This window comes from Cricetulus griseus, chromosome X (genome assembly GCF_003668045.3).
Source record: "Cricetulus griseus strain 17A/GY chromosome X, alternate assembly CriGri-PICRH-1.0, whole genome shotgun sequence".
NCBI lineage: Eukaryota > Metazoa > Chordata > Mammalia > Rodentia > Cricetidae > Cricetulus > Cricetulus griseus.
The window spans coordinates 101,180,120-101,197,048 of record NC_048604.1 but is presented as its reverse complement, the minus strand read 5'-3'; the positions used below and the strand labels follow the sequence as shown (position 1 = coordinate 101,197,048).

Genomic DNA, 16,929 nt, shown 5'->3' with positions numbered 1-16,929 from the left:
AGTATCTAGTGTAGAGACTAGGTGTAGATTACATCAACTGCTCTTATTCATGGCTTTTCTGGCTGTGAGGGCTTGAGATTTACTTTAACTTTGCATATGTAAATATGTATTATATTGTATATTTATTACCTTTAACTTTAGGGCATCATATAACTTGCTTAGCTTGTGTAGCAGATTAGCTGTAAAATTGAAATTCTAATCACTTTATTCATCTTTCTCATGCTGCCATTGAGATGAATGTCAGTAACAATTTATAAACTACTTAAGGTAGAATTTGACCATGAACATGTATGTGCTTTGTAAAGCCAGAATCAAAAAGGAACTAAAGTGAACTATATGAAGCAAAAGGTGATATAGGGAAAGGAAAATATGACAGACATGGTTACTTTGGTTCACACTCCTTCCCTCCTGCTTCTTGCTATGTGGTTCGGGTTGACTCAAAATTCTTGACTCTCCTGCTCTAGGCTCCCAAGTTCAGTGATAGCAGATGTGTGCCATCATGCCCAGGTATTTTAGCTTTTCTCTAGTCTGAATTTTATGTGCCAGTAACTAGAATCCCAGAGCAAAGACAGTTGGATGGCAGCTTTTCTAGTGGCATTTGTATATGTTCCACCTAATAACTTTTAATATTTGTCTTTGGTTTCAGCAAATGTAAGGGTGGAAGATGTTCATCGCAGGAGGGTTTGTCTTTTTTTCATCCATCTCTGGCTAGTGATAAATGAAAAAAAAATGTCAAATTCCATGGAAACATCTCTTTTGCTATTACTGATGTGGATAAAATAACAGTAGGCTCTCAATTGTACATAAGCCCTAAGAGCAAAAGTTCTTTTCCTGGTTGGGGTAAGGGAGATTGTGCAGGCAGATTACAAGTGACTGCCTTGCCATCTCTGGGACATAGAATTTGTTGTGTGCTAGGTAACCTTTGTTTTGTTTTCTTTAATGCGCTCTGTACCAGTTGAGACCAGTGGAAAAGTAGTTGTTTTCAGTAACCCTATGATACCACCCTTCATTTTGTGTGATTGAGTTTTAGGGCCACATTTACAGGTTGGAGGCAGGGTTTTACTGAACCTTTGATGTTTAGAATTCAGTTGCCTAGTCTTAGAACGGAGACTTTGAAGTTTCTCCTCAGCCATGTTGGCACTCTTAGGTATGCTGGGCCACAAACCTTAGGGTTAGTGGTCTTTTTGAGGGAGATGGCAAGAACCTCATCTTAGTCATTCTGATTCTCAGATACCAACTGGAACTAAAGGATGAATACATCGCTCGAACAAATAAACTACTGGAAGAAGAAAGGAAGACTAAAGGTGATATGGGTGGCTGCCTTGTTTTAATTTTGAAATAGGTTGCCTCCTAAGTTACATCTATTGTATATTTTAAATATAGCTTTCACTTTTTTTGTTTGTTTTTTTCGAGACAAGGTTTCCCTGTGGCTTTGGGGGCTGTCCTGGAACTAGCTCTTATAGACCAGGCTGGTCTCGAACTCACAGAGATCCATCTGCCTCTGCCTCCTGAGTGCTGGGATTAAAGGCGTGAGCCACCACCACCTGGCTCACTTTTTACAAAACATTTATTTACTGTTATTTGTCAGAGGGAGGGGTTTGTGTGCTATGTGAAGGTCAGAGGACTTATGAGACTTGGTCTTTTTCCTTCTACCATGTGGGTCCCTAGCATTGAAATTAATTTTCAGACTTAGGAGCAAGTATTTTTACCCACTGGTCCATTTCACTGGCTTTTAATTTATTTTTTAATATTTATTTATTTTTGTTTCATGTGTGTGGGTGTTTTGCCCGCACATATGCCTGTATGCCATGTGCATACAATGCCTGTGGAGGCCAATAGAGAGAGACAGATCCCCTGGAGCTGGAGTTACAGATTGTTAACTGCCATGTGGGTGCTGGGAATTGAGCCCAGATCTTCTGAAAGAACAGCCAGTGCTCTTAACCACTGAGCCATCTCTCCAGCCCCATTATAGGAAATTTTACTTTCTCTGTCCTCTATGACCAGGTTTCATAGTTCTCAAGTTTATATTGACCTCAGACACTGGAAGTTGAGTAAGTTTTCAATTTTCAGATATTTTACATTTTAATATATTTGTAGGAAATAGTGAAAAGAATATGAACTTTGGAAATTTCAAACACTTTTTGAAGTAAACCAGAGCTGCTTACTTGCTATTGACTAGATACCAACTATGTGGCTCCTTTTGCTCATGTCTTATAGAAGCAGATGCATCTCTTGTAGTTTAGCACTATTGTGTAGTTAAATTTATTGAATTTCCTTCTGATATTATCTGCATGGACTTTTGTGTTAAACAATGGACAAACTACAGAAGAAAAACAGACGTCTTTGCTTTTTAAGGAAAGTAGGCTCTGTTAGTAGGTCCATGTCCTTCCCAGATGGAATAGCTGGTTTGCATGTACTAGGAATTTCACCACATATATGACATGTGATTTGTCACATGTTGCGTAATGGGCCTTATTTCTTATTTGCTCACTCAGCTTTTGACTTATACACTTGTTGCTTTACTCTATGAAACAATGGTGATTAGGTCTCATAGAATGGCCACAAATTATTAAATGTCTCTTACGTTCAGTAGGAAATCACTATTTAACTGGTTCTTTTTTATTCCCTAGAAAAAACTATTCATTTGCAAGAGGAGCTCACAATTATTAATTCCAAAAAGGAGGAACTCAGTAAATCTGTAAATCGTATGAAAGAAGTTGAGGTAATTGTTAAACCCATTTTTTAAATTTCCTTAATGATGTTAGAGTTAATACTATTTATTATTTACAGAGAACATTGGGGTGTTTTGAGATTTATTTATTTTTATTTTATGTTTATGGGAATTTTGCCTGTGTATACAGTGCCTTTGGAGGGCAAGAGAGGGCATAAGATCCCCTGGAACTGGAGTTACAGAGAGTTCTTAGCTGTCATGTAGGTGCTGGGAATCAAACCCAGGTCCTTTGGAAGAACAGTCAGTGCTCGTAGCACTGGACTCTCTCTCCATCCCCTTAGGCCTTTCGAAGTGCTTGGGCTGATTACTTTATGATTAAGAAGGTGATACCTGAAGTTAGAATTCAGTAGGTTCTAATTTCAAGCAGAGGCACACAGAGACATAGAAAAAGAGCTTGAATCTAAGAGTCCTGCTGCTCAAATCATGTCTCCCTCCCTTACTGCTTATGTGCCTTTTGGCAAATTCTGTGAGTATAATCTTGGAGATATTTCTAACAATGCATGATTGTTGGGTGAGTTGGGTGAACTACCCATAACAGATGGCCAGTATATCTTAGCTTCTATCCTAGCCTGTTCTATTCCATTGGTAGCAATTAAAATTTTCTATCACTACATCATTCTCTTACAGATTTTTTTTAGACAAAGTAAGGTAAAGTTTTTACATGCCACTGGTACTATACTGCTTGTCATGTAATGGACAAAACTAGAACTTTAAGGTAATTAAAGGAGATTGTAGCTGGGTGTAGTGCTGTACACATTTTATCTTAGCACCCAGGATACAAGCAGATCTCTGAGTTCCAGGCCAAACAGAGCTAAGTGAGACCCTTTCTAAAACAAACTGAAGTATATACTATAGGTGGAATTTACTAGTTCAGCCAGGAGATCTGTGTAGACTTTCAGATTCAGATATGGGACATATAAGACTAAGAAAAGGAAAGCACCTCACAGCAATAGAGATTGTTTCCACCTTTTATCTGTTCATGTTTTTTAAATGTCTTGTTAAGTTGTGCAGTTGTATTGGTGACATTTGGGAATTGCATTCACCATACACTTTTTTTTTCACCATACACTCTTTACTTACTTCATAGGACAAAGGTCTATTGATATAGGTTCTGAGCTTGCCTTGGCTTATCACCAGTGCAGAGAGCCTGACCTCTGTCTGGTAGTCACTGTCATTTATTCATTTATGATGCTTAGATTCAGACAGCCTTCCTGCCTTTACCTTTGCAGTGCTGTGAAAGTTATTCAGATATAAGTTTTCCTTTTTCAATTTTAGCTGGAGCTAGAGTCTGTCAAAGCCCAGTTTTTGGCAATGTCAAAACAAAACCACTTGCTGAATGAAAAAATGAAAGAGATGAGTGATTACTCACTACTGAAAGAAGAGAAAGTGGAGCTTCAGGCACAAAATAAATTACTTAAACAGCAACTGGAAGAGAATAGGAATGAGAACTTACGTCTCCTAGACCGTATGTCTTTTTTTTTTTCTGATCTGCATGTTTCTGTAACTTACAGTAGGTCAGGATTATAGAACATCTTCCTATCTGTAAGGGGGGCTTACGTTGGGAGAATCTTAAGATCCTTATATTGCAGCTGCTTTCTTTTTGCTTGCTTTTGCATAATTCATAGTTTCATTCTAAGTAATATTTGTTAAATAACTGCCTCTATGGGTGGCTTCAGGGTTCATGCCCTCTGACTGTTGCCTCAGTTGAGCCAGGAAGCACTTGGAGCAAGGCAGGGAGAGGAAGTTGAAGTTGTAGTTATTTCTATTCTTAGTCTTGCTCACCAGGTACACCAGTCTGGACATACTGTGTCTCTCAGGCAAGAGAACCTGCAGTCCCTGCTGGGGGGCCTCCCACTAGTGCTCTGGGCCTGTGCCTACTCATTGTACTTCTGGGAATTTCTCCCTCTCCTAAGCCTTCTAGTCCTAAGGGATCACTAACAGTGTGACTCTGTTTCTACTGCACTGTTCTTTATGATTACCCTACATAAGGCACACTTTATTAATGGGGCTCTTAGGTGACCCAAATGAAGAGCACCATCAGCCTTATTTGTGGAGCCTGACTGCCATGGGCTGCTGTTCAGCTGGGATGAAAACAGGGGTAGCCACTAACAGGTGACAGCTGGGGAGCTCTTTCTTTTTTCCCCCTATTTTTAAAAAAGATTTATTTATCATGTATACAGTGTTCTGCCTGCATGTATGCCTTCAGGCCAGAAGAGGGCACCAGATCTCATTACAGATGGCTGTGAGCCTTCATATGGTTGCTGGGAATTGAACTTAGGACCTCGTGAAGACCTGCTGTTCTTAACCACTGAGCCATTTCTCCAGCCCAGGGAGCTCTTTCTTAAAATACTGTCTGCATGTGGTAGAGGAAAGAGATAGGCTATTGAGTTAATTTAAGAATTTGAAAGAATTCTTTAACTTAGAGAGCTCTTGGAGGAATAAAGTTACATTGCCATGAATTATTTTATTTTGAAATTTGTGAATCAGAATTGTTATTAGACCATTTAATAGAAGTGGTAGAATATTAATTGCATGAATAAAGAAAGGAAACTATTCTTTATCTGCTTTTTAAAATGAAATAAGCAAATTTAATATTGATAATAACTAGAAATATTTTTCTTTTTTTTTCTTAAACCTTCTTAGGTATAACTCAGCCACCTCCTGAGCTTTTGGTTTTTCAGAAAGAATTACAGAAAGCAGAGCATACTGTAGCACTGGAGCACAAGGAGTTTGAAATGCAACGGCAAGCTCTGCAGAAACAGCTTCAGAGTGAAGTGAGTATTGGTCTTTCTTCTTGTGGGTACTGTGCCAGTCCACTTGATAGTAGCTAAAGAAACTTTATACATGTCACACTAGCAAAAATCGGATTTATATGAATACAAAGAGTTTCTTCCCCCCAGCATTGCAAAGGAGTCTTTCTCATATGAGAAAATGCTCTGGTGATTCTGACTTTATATTTCTGATAGCAATAGCACTGAATGGAAAGCACATTCGTCTAGACCTAAACTTCTCAGAGGACCTGGTAATTACCACCATGAGTCTCCTGATACCTGCTTTGTGGCATACACACAGCCACTGTGTCTCTGTAATTTCTGCCTTTGTGCAATAGAATAGCTAGCTGTTTTTAAGACTTAAATTGAAAAGGGAAGGGGGGAGGTGCACACCCATTTAATCCCAGCAACCAGGAGGCAGAGGCAGATGCGTCTTTGTGAGCTTTAGGACAGCCAAGGCTTCACAGAGAGACCCTATCTCAAAAACAAAACTTGTTTGGTGAAAACTTGTTTGGGTGTTGTTGTTTTAATAGAGGTCATCCTATTGGTTATTGGTGTAAAAGCTTCTTCAAATTGGCAAAATAAAGAATGTAAACACAATAAGAGAAATTTTCCTTTTGAAGCAAGCTGTAATTGTTTTGTATTTATTTCTTTTTCTTTGGCTCTTTTTCAGATTGAACATTCTACACAGTTAAAGGGCCAGATATTAGAATACGATGCTTCTGTTAAAAGGTTAACCATTCAGGTTGCTGATTTAAAATCACAACTAAAACAAACTCAGACAGGTTGGAGACTTTTTTAAAAATAAATTGCTTATTAATTGTGTGCGTGTGTGTGAATGTGTGTGTGTGTGTGTGTGTAAGAGAGAGAAACTGACACGTAGAGCACCAGAACACTGTGGCACTCAGGTTGAGGCCACAAGACTTACCAGGAATTGGTTCCCTGTCTTTGCCTTCTTCCACCTTGCTGAGGCAGTGTATCTCTTGTTTTGATGGCTGCACTATCTACTCCAGACTAGCTAACTTCTGAGCTACCTGCCCATTGTCCTGCCCATTTTCCTGCTCTTCCTACCTCTCCCATCTTGCCATAGGAAGCAGATGTGTACTACTACATCCAACGCTTTATTAAATTCTTTGAATATGTGTATAGTATATCTTGATCATATCCTCCCTACTCCTTTCCAGCTTTAGCATACCTGTGTATAAATACATAAGAGAAGCAGGATAGCTGGACGCAAAGAAAATTGCTTTCAGAATTGGAGACCTGTTTTTGTTTTGGCCTTCAGTTGAAGTTGTCTGATCTTGGGCATAACACTTAACTTCCTCAAGTTCCTCATTTATAATGGGGATAAAGATTCCTATTGGGCCACAATGAGCAAAGATGGAATGGATATTGGGCATGAGCTGCTATATGGAAGTCACTCAGGTACTAGTTACTACTGCTAATAATTCATTACTCTGTATTCCCTGTGGATGTCTCTCATCTCTTCTGCTTCATAGAAAGAGTAGTAAAGCCTGAATGCTTTCTTTTTCAGTTGCTTTTGGACCCAGCGTGTATTTGTTTCCAGTTCAGCTTGGTTTTCATCCTTCCTTGGTCTGAGCTTTACTCAGTTCCTGCTTGGACTCATGTTTCTCATCAATCCCTTGTTCCTTCCACCTCCTCTAGTTTTATTTTTAATTCTTTATTCCTTTTTAAACTTGTTTTCTTCAGTTCCTTGTTTTCTACTCACAATTGTTTGCTAGACTATCCACTACTTAAATTATAGTAGTCTCGTAATGTGGAAGCAGATCAGTGAAGCTAAGGCCCTCCTGCAATCCACATACATGGACCAAGTCCACTGTACACTTGTCTTTGTAGCATCACAGGAGGTGTTACAGGGTAAGAGACAGCATAGATGCTAGATTTATGCTAAGAAATCTCGGCAACTCTAGGAATTGCTGACCATGTGGTCCCCACCTCAGGAAGACAATGTCTCTTCTCAAAACAGAGAGCAGTGAGAATTCCTGGCTGAGTTATCTGACAGTTAAGTTTGGGGGGTGGGGGGACACTGTGTTGCAGTTAATTGTGTGAGTATCCATGCTGGTTGGAATAAACAAAGATTTATTAAATGGATTTGCTACAATTCTGATCTGTGTAGACTTTGTACCCAATGCATTGCCTATTTTCACTTCTCACATGCAGGCATTTCAGACTCATATGTAACAGATTGTGAAATTATATCATGTTTATAAAGACTTAATACATAAAGTTAGCTTTCAGTAAATGTTAATAGTTCTGACTATGGCTTAGGAAACTTTAGTGTGCAGTCTTGATTGTACTACTTAAAAATACTCTTGAGTATAATTTAATTTTATTCACAGCTTTCTCTTCTTATTTCTCAAATTTTCTTTTTGTGACCTGCAGCCCTAGAGAATGAAGTATTCCGAAATCCAAAGCAGTCTCTGCCCCTTCATTCCCTGAGTGGTCTAGTGAGTGGCAAGATGGCACCTCACAATGGGGATACAAGAGGGGATTTCTTGAATGTGCCTCTTGAACAGAACAAGGTTATGGCAGGTGCAGTTAAATCAAGGATCCTACCTTATGCAAATACAGCGGCAGAGGCTAGTTCCCCAGACTCTGACCTTGAGTTTGTAGCCAGTAGTACTAAAGCCAAAGTAAGAGAGCTAGAGCAAGAGGCTGAGCGCTTGGAAAAGGCGTTCAGAAATTACCATCGAAGAGTTACTCGGGATCCTAACATGAGTCCTCAGCCAGCAAAGAGTCCTCCATCTGCATACTCGATAGGAGTTCGTAGAAGCACAGCTTCCAGTTCCATGGATAGACATGTTTCTGCAGAGGACAGGGTTGTGTCTGAACAGCCTCTTGTGGACATGGTAAAGGAAGAAAAGCATGATGTGTCCAAAGCGTTTATGGGCAGTGTGGCTTCACGGCCTCGAAGGACCTCTTCCTCTGTACGCCTCTCCTCTACACCCCATCCAAAATCAAGAAGAAGCCTTGATAATGAAATGTATCTGGAAGGTAAGTCACTGTCCAGAGGGTTGTGACATAGATGCATTTGACTCAGGTAGTATACTCAGTAGTCAGCCTGTGAGAGCCTGCTCCAGCAGTGGTGGGTGTTCTCTTCCTGCCATATGCTGCTCAACAGTGGTAGCCCTCCCATGTCACAGGGTGCTGTGGAAGCACAAAGGGTGTTAAGGTCTAGAGTTTCCTTAGCACTAAGTAGTATTGAGGGAACAACATGGCTTTTGTCTTGCTGCTGATTAGTTTTGTATGTTTCATGTTACTAACACAGTTTGATTTTGGTGCTTGAATCAAATTAAATCATTTCCTTTGTGGATCTCATATATCAAGCTTGGCTATTTGCAAGGATGGCATAGGATTTATTTTCAGCTTAATAGAGCTTTTTTTTTTTTAAAAAAAAAAAAACCTTTGATACTTTCTCTATGCAGCTTGTAACATACTTGCCCTGATTCCTTTTACTTCCTAGGTCTGGGTAGATTACACATTGCTTCCTCCAGCCCTTGTCTTGACAGAGCAGATGGGTCACATGTTGCCTCTTCTAGTCCTTGTCCTGACAGGACAACAGCCCAGCCATCACCTATTCAATCTAGGCACAGTTTCTCTGGTCCTTCTTTGTCCAGTGCTCAAGAGAAAAATGCCTGGTAAGTTATTTTCTCATCAGCTTCTGTTGACTCATGCTACTGACCTACTGTTTTGACTTTTACTTCTTTGGCCTTTTTAAGGCAATATTAAAGATTATGTGGCAGTCTGAAATTTGCAGTTAGATTATAAAATCATTTGTGATCTTTGAAAGTCATCTGAATTATGGAGAATGTGTGATAATTGTGTTAATAAACATCTTCATTGCTCTGTGAATGGATTTCATTCATAAAGATAGACAAATGTAAATAAATTTTGCTAGAGCAAATAGATTTGGCTCATTTTTAAAGTTGGAGAAGTTTCACACATCAAAATGTCATTAAAAATTATGTTTTGAGGGCTGGGTGTGGTGGCACACACTTTTAATCCCAGCACTCAGGAGGCAGAGGCAGATGAATGTCTGAGTTCAAGACCAACCTGTTTTACATATTGAGTTCCAGGACTGTCAGAGCTGCATAGACTGTCTCAAAAACAAACAACAAAAAATGTTTTGGCATTTAAATATAAACAAGGTTTCAGTTTGTCTATCATTGAAACATTCTGGAGTATAATGGTGGGCTCTATGGTATGAGTGTCAAAGTAGCAAGAAATGGATGTCTTTAGAAACTAGGCCAGTAGGTCGACAGGGCTGTGATTCACAGGCAGAGCCACAGCAGGAGATTCAGAATCCCTGCTTGTGGGCACTAGCTGGGCACTTGATGTTTGTGCTACCTACCTGTTCAGACTTTAAAACTGCAATGTCTGCCTACCATGGTCCTAGGGCATTTATATTCTTTAATATTTTTTAAATATTCTTCTCACTAGTGATTTTTTTAAAGATTTTATTTATTTATTATGTATACAACATTCTGCTTCTATGTATATCTGCACACCAGAAGAGGGCACCAGGTCTCATAACAGATGGTTGTGAGCCACCATGTGGTTGCTGGGAATTGAACTCAGGACCTCTGGAAGAGCAGTCAGTGCTCTTAACCTCTGAGCCATCTCTCTAGCCCTATTCTTTAATATTTTTATGTTTTTCTCAGACAGGCTCATTTGCTATATTGCCCAGTCTGACTGACTTCAAACTTATAGTGGTCCTCCAGCCTGTCTGTCTCTTGAACTCTGAAGCAATAGACAAGAGTACCTAGGGCCAGCTTGTATTGAATTTTCTTATGAGAAAGCCAGAAAGAGTATGGAGACCCACAGTATGTGGAGTCAGCATACTTTGACACATAGTTGGGCTTGTAGAGTTACATTTTCAGCTAGTTTGTGCTGATGGCATATGGAATTTGACTTGTAGTTAGTGGAAAACAACCCTAGGAATAGTGTTGAGAGTACGATATTCTTTGTTAACTGGAACAGTGTTTACTTATGGACATGGGGTGGTAACAAGGGAGGTGGCTGAGTAAATATGAATTAGTTTACAAGAACATGCTTGGTGGCAGGTTCAGTTCCTTGGAGCTAATCTCTCTCTCTCTCCCACCACACACACACACACACACACACACACACACACACACACAGAGACCTTTTCATTTTTCTTCTCTTTTGAAATGTATTGAGATAGAAACTAGGATCTCATGTATGCTGGGCAAGCACTCTACAACTGGAGCCTAGAGCCATTCTTATTATTATTTCTTAATGTGTATGGGTATTTTGCCTCCTTCTGTGTCTGTATACCACATGTGTGCCTGGTGCCTGCAGAGGCCAGAAGAGAGTGTCAGATCCCCAAGAACTGGATTTACAGACTGTTGTGAGAAGTCATGTGGGTGCTGGGAATTGAACCCAGGCCTTCTGGAAGAGTAGCCAGTGCTCTTAACTCCTGAACCATCTCTCCAGAAAATAGAGCCATTCTTTATAAGACAATGAAATGAATTTCAGAGCCAAGCATGCTTGCTTATGCCTATAATTCCAACATTCAGGAGACTGAGACAGGAGAATTACCATGAGTTTGAGGTCACTCTGGGCTACATAGTGAGTTCTAGACCAGTCACAGAGAACCAGTCTTAAAAAAAAATCAAAAGTTTTGTAAATTATTTTCAGCAACTAAAAAACTTTTGCTACCCTATTCTCTTTATGTTACTAACACTTCGTATCCATGTATTTTATTTTTCCAATCCAGTTTTTATCAGAGACTAACTGAAGCTCAAGACAAAAGTGAATTTTCAAATGTGGACAAGCAATCTTTGAAAGATAAAGAGGAGTGTGAACCACCTTTTAGATGTAAGCTTTGAATATTAGGTTTTGTGTGTATCTATATGCATGTTTACACATGTGCCATGGCACCTGGGTGGAGGTCAGAGGACAACTTCAGATGCCATACCTCATCTTCCACCTTGTTTAAGGCAGGGTGTCTTTATTCACCATTGTATACCAGTATGTCACACTACACAGCCAGTGAGTTAACTGACATTGTCCTGTCTTGGCCTTCCATAACACTTTAGTCATGCTGGGATTACAGACACTTGCTATCATGAACCTTTTTACATGGGATTCTGGGGATTCTAACTCAGGCGCTTTCACTTGGAAAGCAAGTGCTTTACTCATGGAACCAATCTTCCTAGCCATATAGCAGTTTTAAAGATTTTATTTATTTTTATGTGTAGAGGTATTTTGCCTGCCTGTATGTCTATGTGCCTCATGCCCATAGGGGCCAGAGGGATATATTGAATTCCCTGGGACTGGAGTTACAGATGGTTGTTATCTGCCATGAGTATGCCAGGTGCTGGGAATTGATCTTGGGTCCTCCTTAAGAGCTGCCAGAGCTTTTAACCAATGAGCCATTCCTTTCCTCCTACCCTGACACACACATACCAGTTTTTATAAATAGAAAATGTAGGAAAGCTTTCTTTTAGCAAAATAGTTGTATATTGGGACATTTCTAATTTGTGATAAGGTAGAGATACATTATTTTTCTTTTAAACAATTTTATCAACAAAAGTTCTTTTAAACAACTTCTGTTATGTGCATGCATGCACATGTATGTGTATCTGTGTACCACAGCACATGTGGAGATCTGAGAACAACTTGCAGAATTCAGTTCACTTGTCACCCTGTAAGGCATTGAACTCAGGTAGTCAAGCTTATTGGGAAGCACCTTTACTTGGTGAGCCATCTTGTCAGCCTTGTTTCATTTTTCTGTCACAAAGAATATCAGGTTGCATTTGAGTTTCCTTTGGAAAAAAATGGTATATCTCATAGTTTCCAAGTTAAAACCAAAGCCATAAAGTGATATTTCAAGGTTGGGGTTACTTCAATTAAAAAAAAATAATTTTCTCATAATTGTCCATTTTTTCCTTTCTGTGGAATATGAGATATTTTCTTTAAATTATACTGATGGAATCGAAGTGAAAAAATGTTCAAATGAGGGGCTAGAGCTATGGCTCAGTCTGTAAAGTGCACCTGCATAAAAGCTGGGTGCAGTAGTGCACCCGTGTGATCCAACACTGGGGAGGGAGGTGAAGACAGGAGGATTCCTGGGGGTTCACTAGCCAGCCAGCCTAGCCATATCACTGAAGTTTCAGGGTTGAGTGATAGACTGTCACAAAAAATAAGATGGAGAGTGATTGGGAAAGACACTGAATATTGACCTGGCCTCTGCACGCACACACAAAAACTAAGGTGAGAGTCAAGAAAGTGGTGGCCTAAATATAACCTTGCCTTGGACTTTATCACCCTACTTTATAGGTATAATAAAAATATAGGGTCCATTACCTCTGAGACTCTTTCCAGCTTGAGAATTCTTTACATTTTTATATAACCTATATTTTGGGCTTGTAATTTCATTGTCAAATCTGAAAGAATCATTTTGCATAGTTAAATGAAAAGGCTTAGTGAATTTTGTGAATTTTTTTTACTAGTTAATAATGACTTTCTTAAGTCATTAATTTTTTAATTTTAATTAAGTCATTAATTTTAATTCTTTGAGAATTTCATACATGCATGTACAATGTATTTTGATTACAGCTTTTGATTATAGCCATTGCCTACTCCCTCTCAAATTCCTTCCTGACTCCCCCCACCATTTCCCCCATCCAATTTCATAACCCACTGAGTTCAGTTAGAGCTGTCCATATGTACATGAGTATGTGGTCATTCACTAAAGCAGGGATGACTTGTAGGAGCCTTTTCCCTAAAACAAAACAAAACAAAACAAAATTGTCTCTTTGTACTCCAGTAGCTTTCAGCTACCAAAGCTCCTCAGTTAAACAGTAGGGTTGATTTATCCCCTCTTTCATCTGTACCAGGATGTTGACGGGCTTTCAGTCATGAATTCAAAAGATTTTATATGCAAATCATATCAATTCTCTGTTGAGTAATGAATCTAGTTTTGTTAAAAAAATGTAATTCTTTAAAATAGAAAGAAACTTTGATAACTGAGCACCTTGAAAATGTTTGGACTTAGAACCCTGTAGGAAAGGGCCACCAGATGCTTTTAGTGTAGTTTTGGTGTTCCATGGTTACATCTATCCCCACTACTCCCTAACCCCTAACCACCCTCCATTCCTGCACTACATAGCCCTCTCTTCACTTTCTGCTGTTACTAAGGGCTCATGTACAATTATGTACCTCATTTGAATGCAGGGAACAAGCCAGAAGCAGAAGGACTCCACCCTGCTGGTGACATGCCTGTCATGGATGTTGCTGCAGCTGCTGTGCCTTCCAGACCAATTTCATACGACTACCCAAGTAAGTGGTTTTTCCCTTAAACTAGCAGTAAACAGTAACCACATGTTGCATCCTGATCTGTGTCCTCTGTAAATTCTTTCCCAATTACTAAAGCTCTTTTGTTCTTACATTTATTTATCTATTTCATTAATTATGGATACTGCTGTTTGTATGTGTGCATGAGAGTTCAAGGCCGTGGGAGGTCAGAAGAAGACATTGCATTCTTTGGAGCTAGAGTTACAGGCTGTTGTGAGCTGCCTGGTGATGGGTTCTGGGAACTAAATGCTGGTTCTCTGGAAGAGTAGCAAACACTTTAACCCCCAAGCCATTTCTCCAGGCTCAACATTGTTTCTTTGTCTGGGGTTTTTGTTTGTTTGTTTATTTCTGTGTGTTTATTTGTTGATGTCAAAGGACAACTTGTGGGAGTCATTTCTCAGGGATCAAACTTGGATTTGGTAGCAAGTACCTATACTTGCTGAGCTATCTCTCTGACCCTGTAGGAATTTCATAAACATAGATTAATTCAGAGACTTGGGCTTGTGGTATTATCATTGTTAATAACATACTAGAAACCTCTGAGAGGAAGACTTCACAGACTTCACATTAAGTCTTTTGTTTTGTTTTGTTTTTTTGAGGCAGGGTTTCTCTGTGTCTGGAGCCTATCCTGGAACTAGCTCTTGTAGACCAGGCTGGTCTCGAACTCACAGAGATCCTCCTGCCTCTGCCTCTCGAGTGCTAGGATTAACGGCGTGTGCCCACTCCACCCCCATCCCCCCACCCCCGCTCACTTTTAAGTCTTTTTAAAAATGTTTCTTTGGTCAGAGTTGGGCAGAGCAATAACACTTTTCCCTTAAGACTCCTCTTCTGCAAAAATTGTTCCATAAGGAACTGTATCATTCTTAGAAATTATGGTAAAAACTTCAAGTAATGATCAAGTCCCATTGTATATCTTTAATATAATCGCAAACATTTGAGTATTTATTGTCTTACTTGCTTCACTTATGTCATAAGTTAGCATAGAAAAACATATTTCAGTCTTCATAAATGTTGATATCTTTATATCATCACTGAGGAAAGTAATCATTAGACATCTGCCTGGCCAATGCTTCTTTCTCTTCTTCAGCTTATCCCCTTCTCTGTCAGGTGGAAGAGGGAGCAGAGAGCAGAACTGAGGGAAGTTTGTGTTTTGTTCCAGCCCAGCCAACAGCCAGGTCCTTGTCTTCTTGGCCTCAAACTTGAAAGGAAATGTGTTACTTAAAGCTACCTCTTAGTGCTACCCAAAGAGGAACATCATCATCATCATCATCCCCCCCCCACACATACCCAAAGTCTCTCCATAGTAGTTTCTTGTTTTAAGCCACAGTCCTTAGGCAGATGAGGAACCACTGAAAGGAGCAAGTGTGCTTCAGAAGATTATTCATTTAACCAAATGCAACCAAGCACCTTCTCTCTGTTAGGTACTTGCCTAGGGGCTGGGTATAATCAGTGAGCCAAACTAAGCTCCTGCCTTCATGGAGAGTCTGGGAAAAGGGTGCAGTGAAGGAGTCCAGCAGGCCCTTGGTAGGAGGAACAGAAGGTACAACAGCCATGTTCACAGACCTGAGGGAAGGAGCCAAAATAATAGCTAAAGGGAATAGGTGAGTAGCTCCCTTGAGATGTAGCTTTTTAAATAATCAGCAGCATGGTTATGTGTTGGTCACTTGAGAAATTGTCATATATTTGTCTCTGCCTCTTCATCTAGGCACAAATAAAGGTCAAAATATGTGTCCTTGAGGTGGCTAATGCATATGCTTCTGGTCTTGACTTTTGTGTCCAAAGAAGTTTCTATATAATGCTGCCACTTCCTCTCTTTCCCCTTCCCCCTTTTCATCTTGCTCTGTTTCCTCTTCTTCCTACCTCCTCTTACTTCCCTTTTTCTTTCTTAGCAACAGTCCTATTTTGTTATTGCTATTCTCTGTGGAAAAGTAAAATCATTTAAAGTAACCTCTCCACCAGAAAGGAGGGACAGGGTGGTTGTGCCTGTGAAAGTGTGAGACAATGCTATTTTAATTTCACGACATAGATAGATAGATAGATAGATAGATAGATAGATAGATAGATAGATAGATAGATAGATCTGTGCTGCCATTCTCTTGTCAGTAAAGCTAACTCCATTCCTGCTCAGCATTTGGGGAAAGGCAGGAGTCTGAAGAACTCTGGTGAACATGTGTCATTGTTGCTGATTGACATTGTTTGGGTGGAAAAATGTAGGTCATGGGCCAGAACAAAAAGAATGGCCAGCAGTAGCATCTGTGAAATTGAGACTTAATTAAACCTTTGAAGGACAGGGACCTGTGCAAAGAATGAAAGGGAACAGACAAGTAATTAAAACATGGGTGTGGTGGTTTGAATATAATTGGCCCCTATAATCTCATAGGGAGTGGCACTATTAGGAGGTGTGGCTTTGTTGGAGTGGGAATGTCCTTGTTGGAGGAAGTGTGTGACCGTGGAGGTGGCCTTTGAGGTCTCATATATGCTCAAGCCACACCCAGTGTGGCCAGTAGGACTCTCAGCTCCTTCCATGTCCCACCATGATGATAATGAACTAAATCTCTGAAAATGTAAGTCACTCCAATGAAATGTGTTTTCTTTATAAGAGTTGCTGTGGTTATGGTTTCTGTTGCTTTTCACAGCAGTAGAAACACTAACTAGGACAATGGGCCTTGCTCAGAAGAAATAGAAGTGGGGAAAATATGCACACATGATGTTTTAGAAATTATAATACACTGGCAGGTAACTCACTGGTGTGTTTATGTATCATTTGGAGGGTAAGGAGGATTTGTAACAGCAAGATCAATTGTACAAGCACATAAGCCCTGCTGGCTCAGTGGATATGGCATAAACTATATTGCCTGGACTCTCCTTGAACTTGGGGCTCAGCCTTCTGAATTGCTAGCACTATAGTTGTGTGTATCTGTGGCCTAACTAGACAAAGATGATGAAAGAACCAGTATAACTTTGGGAGGAGGCTAGTGTTGTGGAATTTCTCCAGGCCTGTGTTAGAAAGCCCAGTAAAGACATGCTTGTGAGGCTGGGGAGAATGGTTGGGAATGAAGAAAGATATGGAAATGACTGGGCATT

At 39.8% G+C, this 16,929-nt stretch overlaps 1 protein-coding gene across 2 annotated transcripts in view; it reads left to right on the top strand.

Annotated features, from left to right (window-relative positions):
- The window catches only part of Ofd1 (OFD1 centriole and centriolar satellite protein), an 81,420-nt gene that overhangs the window by 61,250 nt on the left and 3,241 nt on the right, over window positions 1-16,929 (top strand). For both annotated transcript variants that reach the window (XM_027432787.2, XM_027432786.2), the window contains 9 exons: window positions 1,231-1,304; window positions 2,631-2,722; window positions 4,007-4,196; window positions 5,375-5,505; window positions 6,176-6,287; window positions 7,906-8,517; window positions 8,987-9,161; window positions 11,264-11,364; window positions 13,726-13,830. In XM_027432787.2, coding sequence (XP_027288588.1) covers window positions 1,231-1,304; window positions 2,631-2,722; window positions 4,007-4,196; window positions 5,375-5,505; window positions 6,176-6,287; window positions 7,906-8,517; window positions 8,987-9,161; window positions 11,264-11,364; window positions 13,726-13,830 — 1,592 coding nt within the window. The remainder of the gene's footprint in view (window positions 1-1,230; window positions 1,305-2,630; window positions 2,723-4,006; window positions 4,197-5,374; window positions 5,506-6,175; window positions 6,288-7,905; window positions 8,518-8,986; window positions 9,162-11,263; window positions 11,365-13,725; window positions 13,831-16,929) is intronic.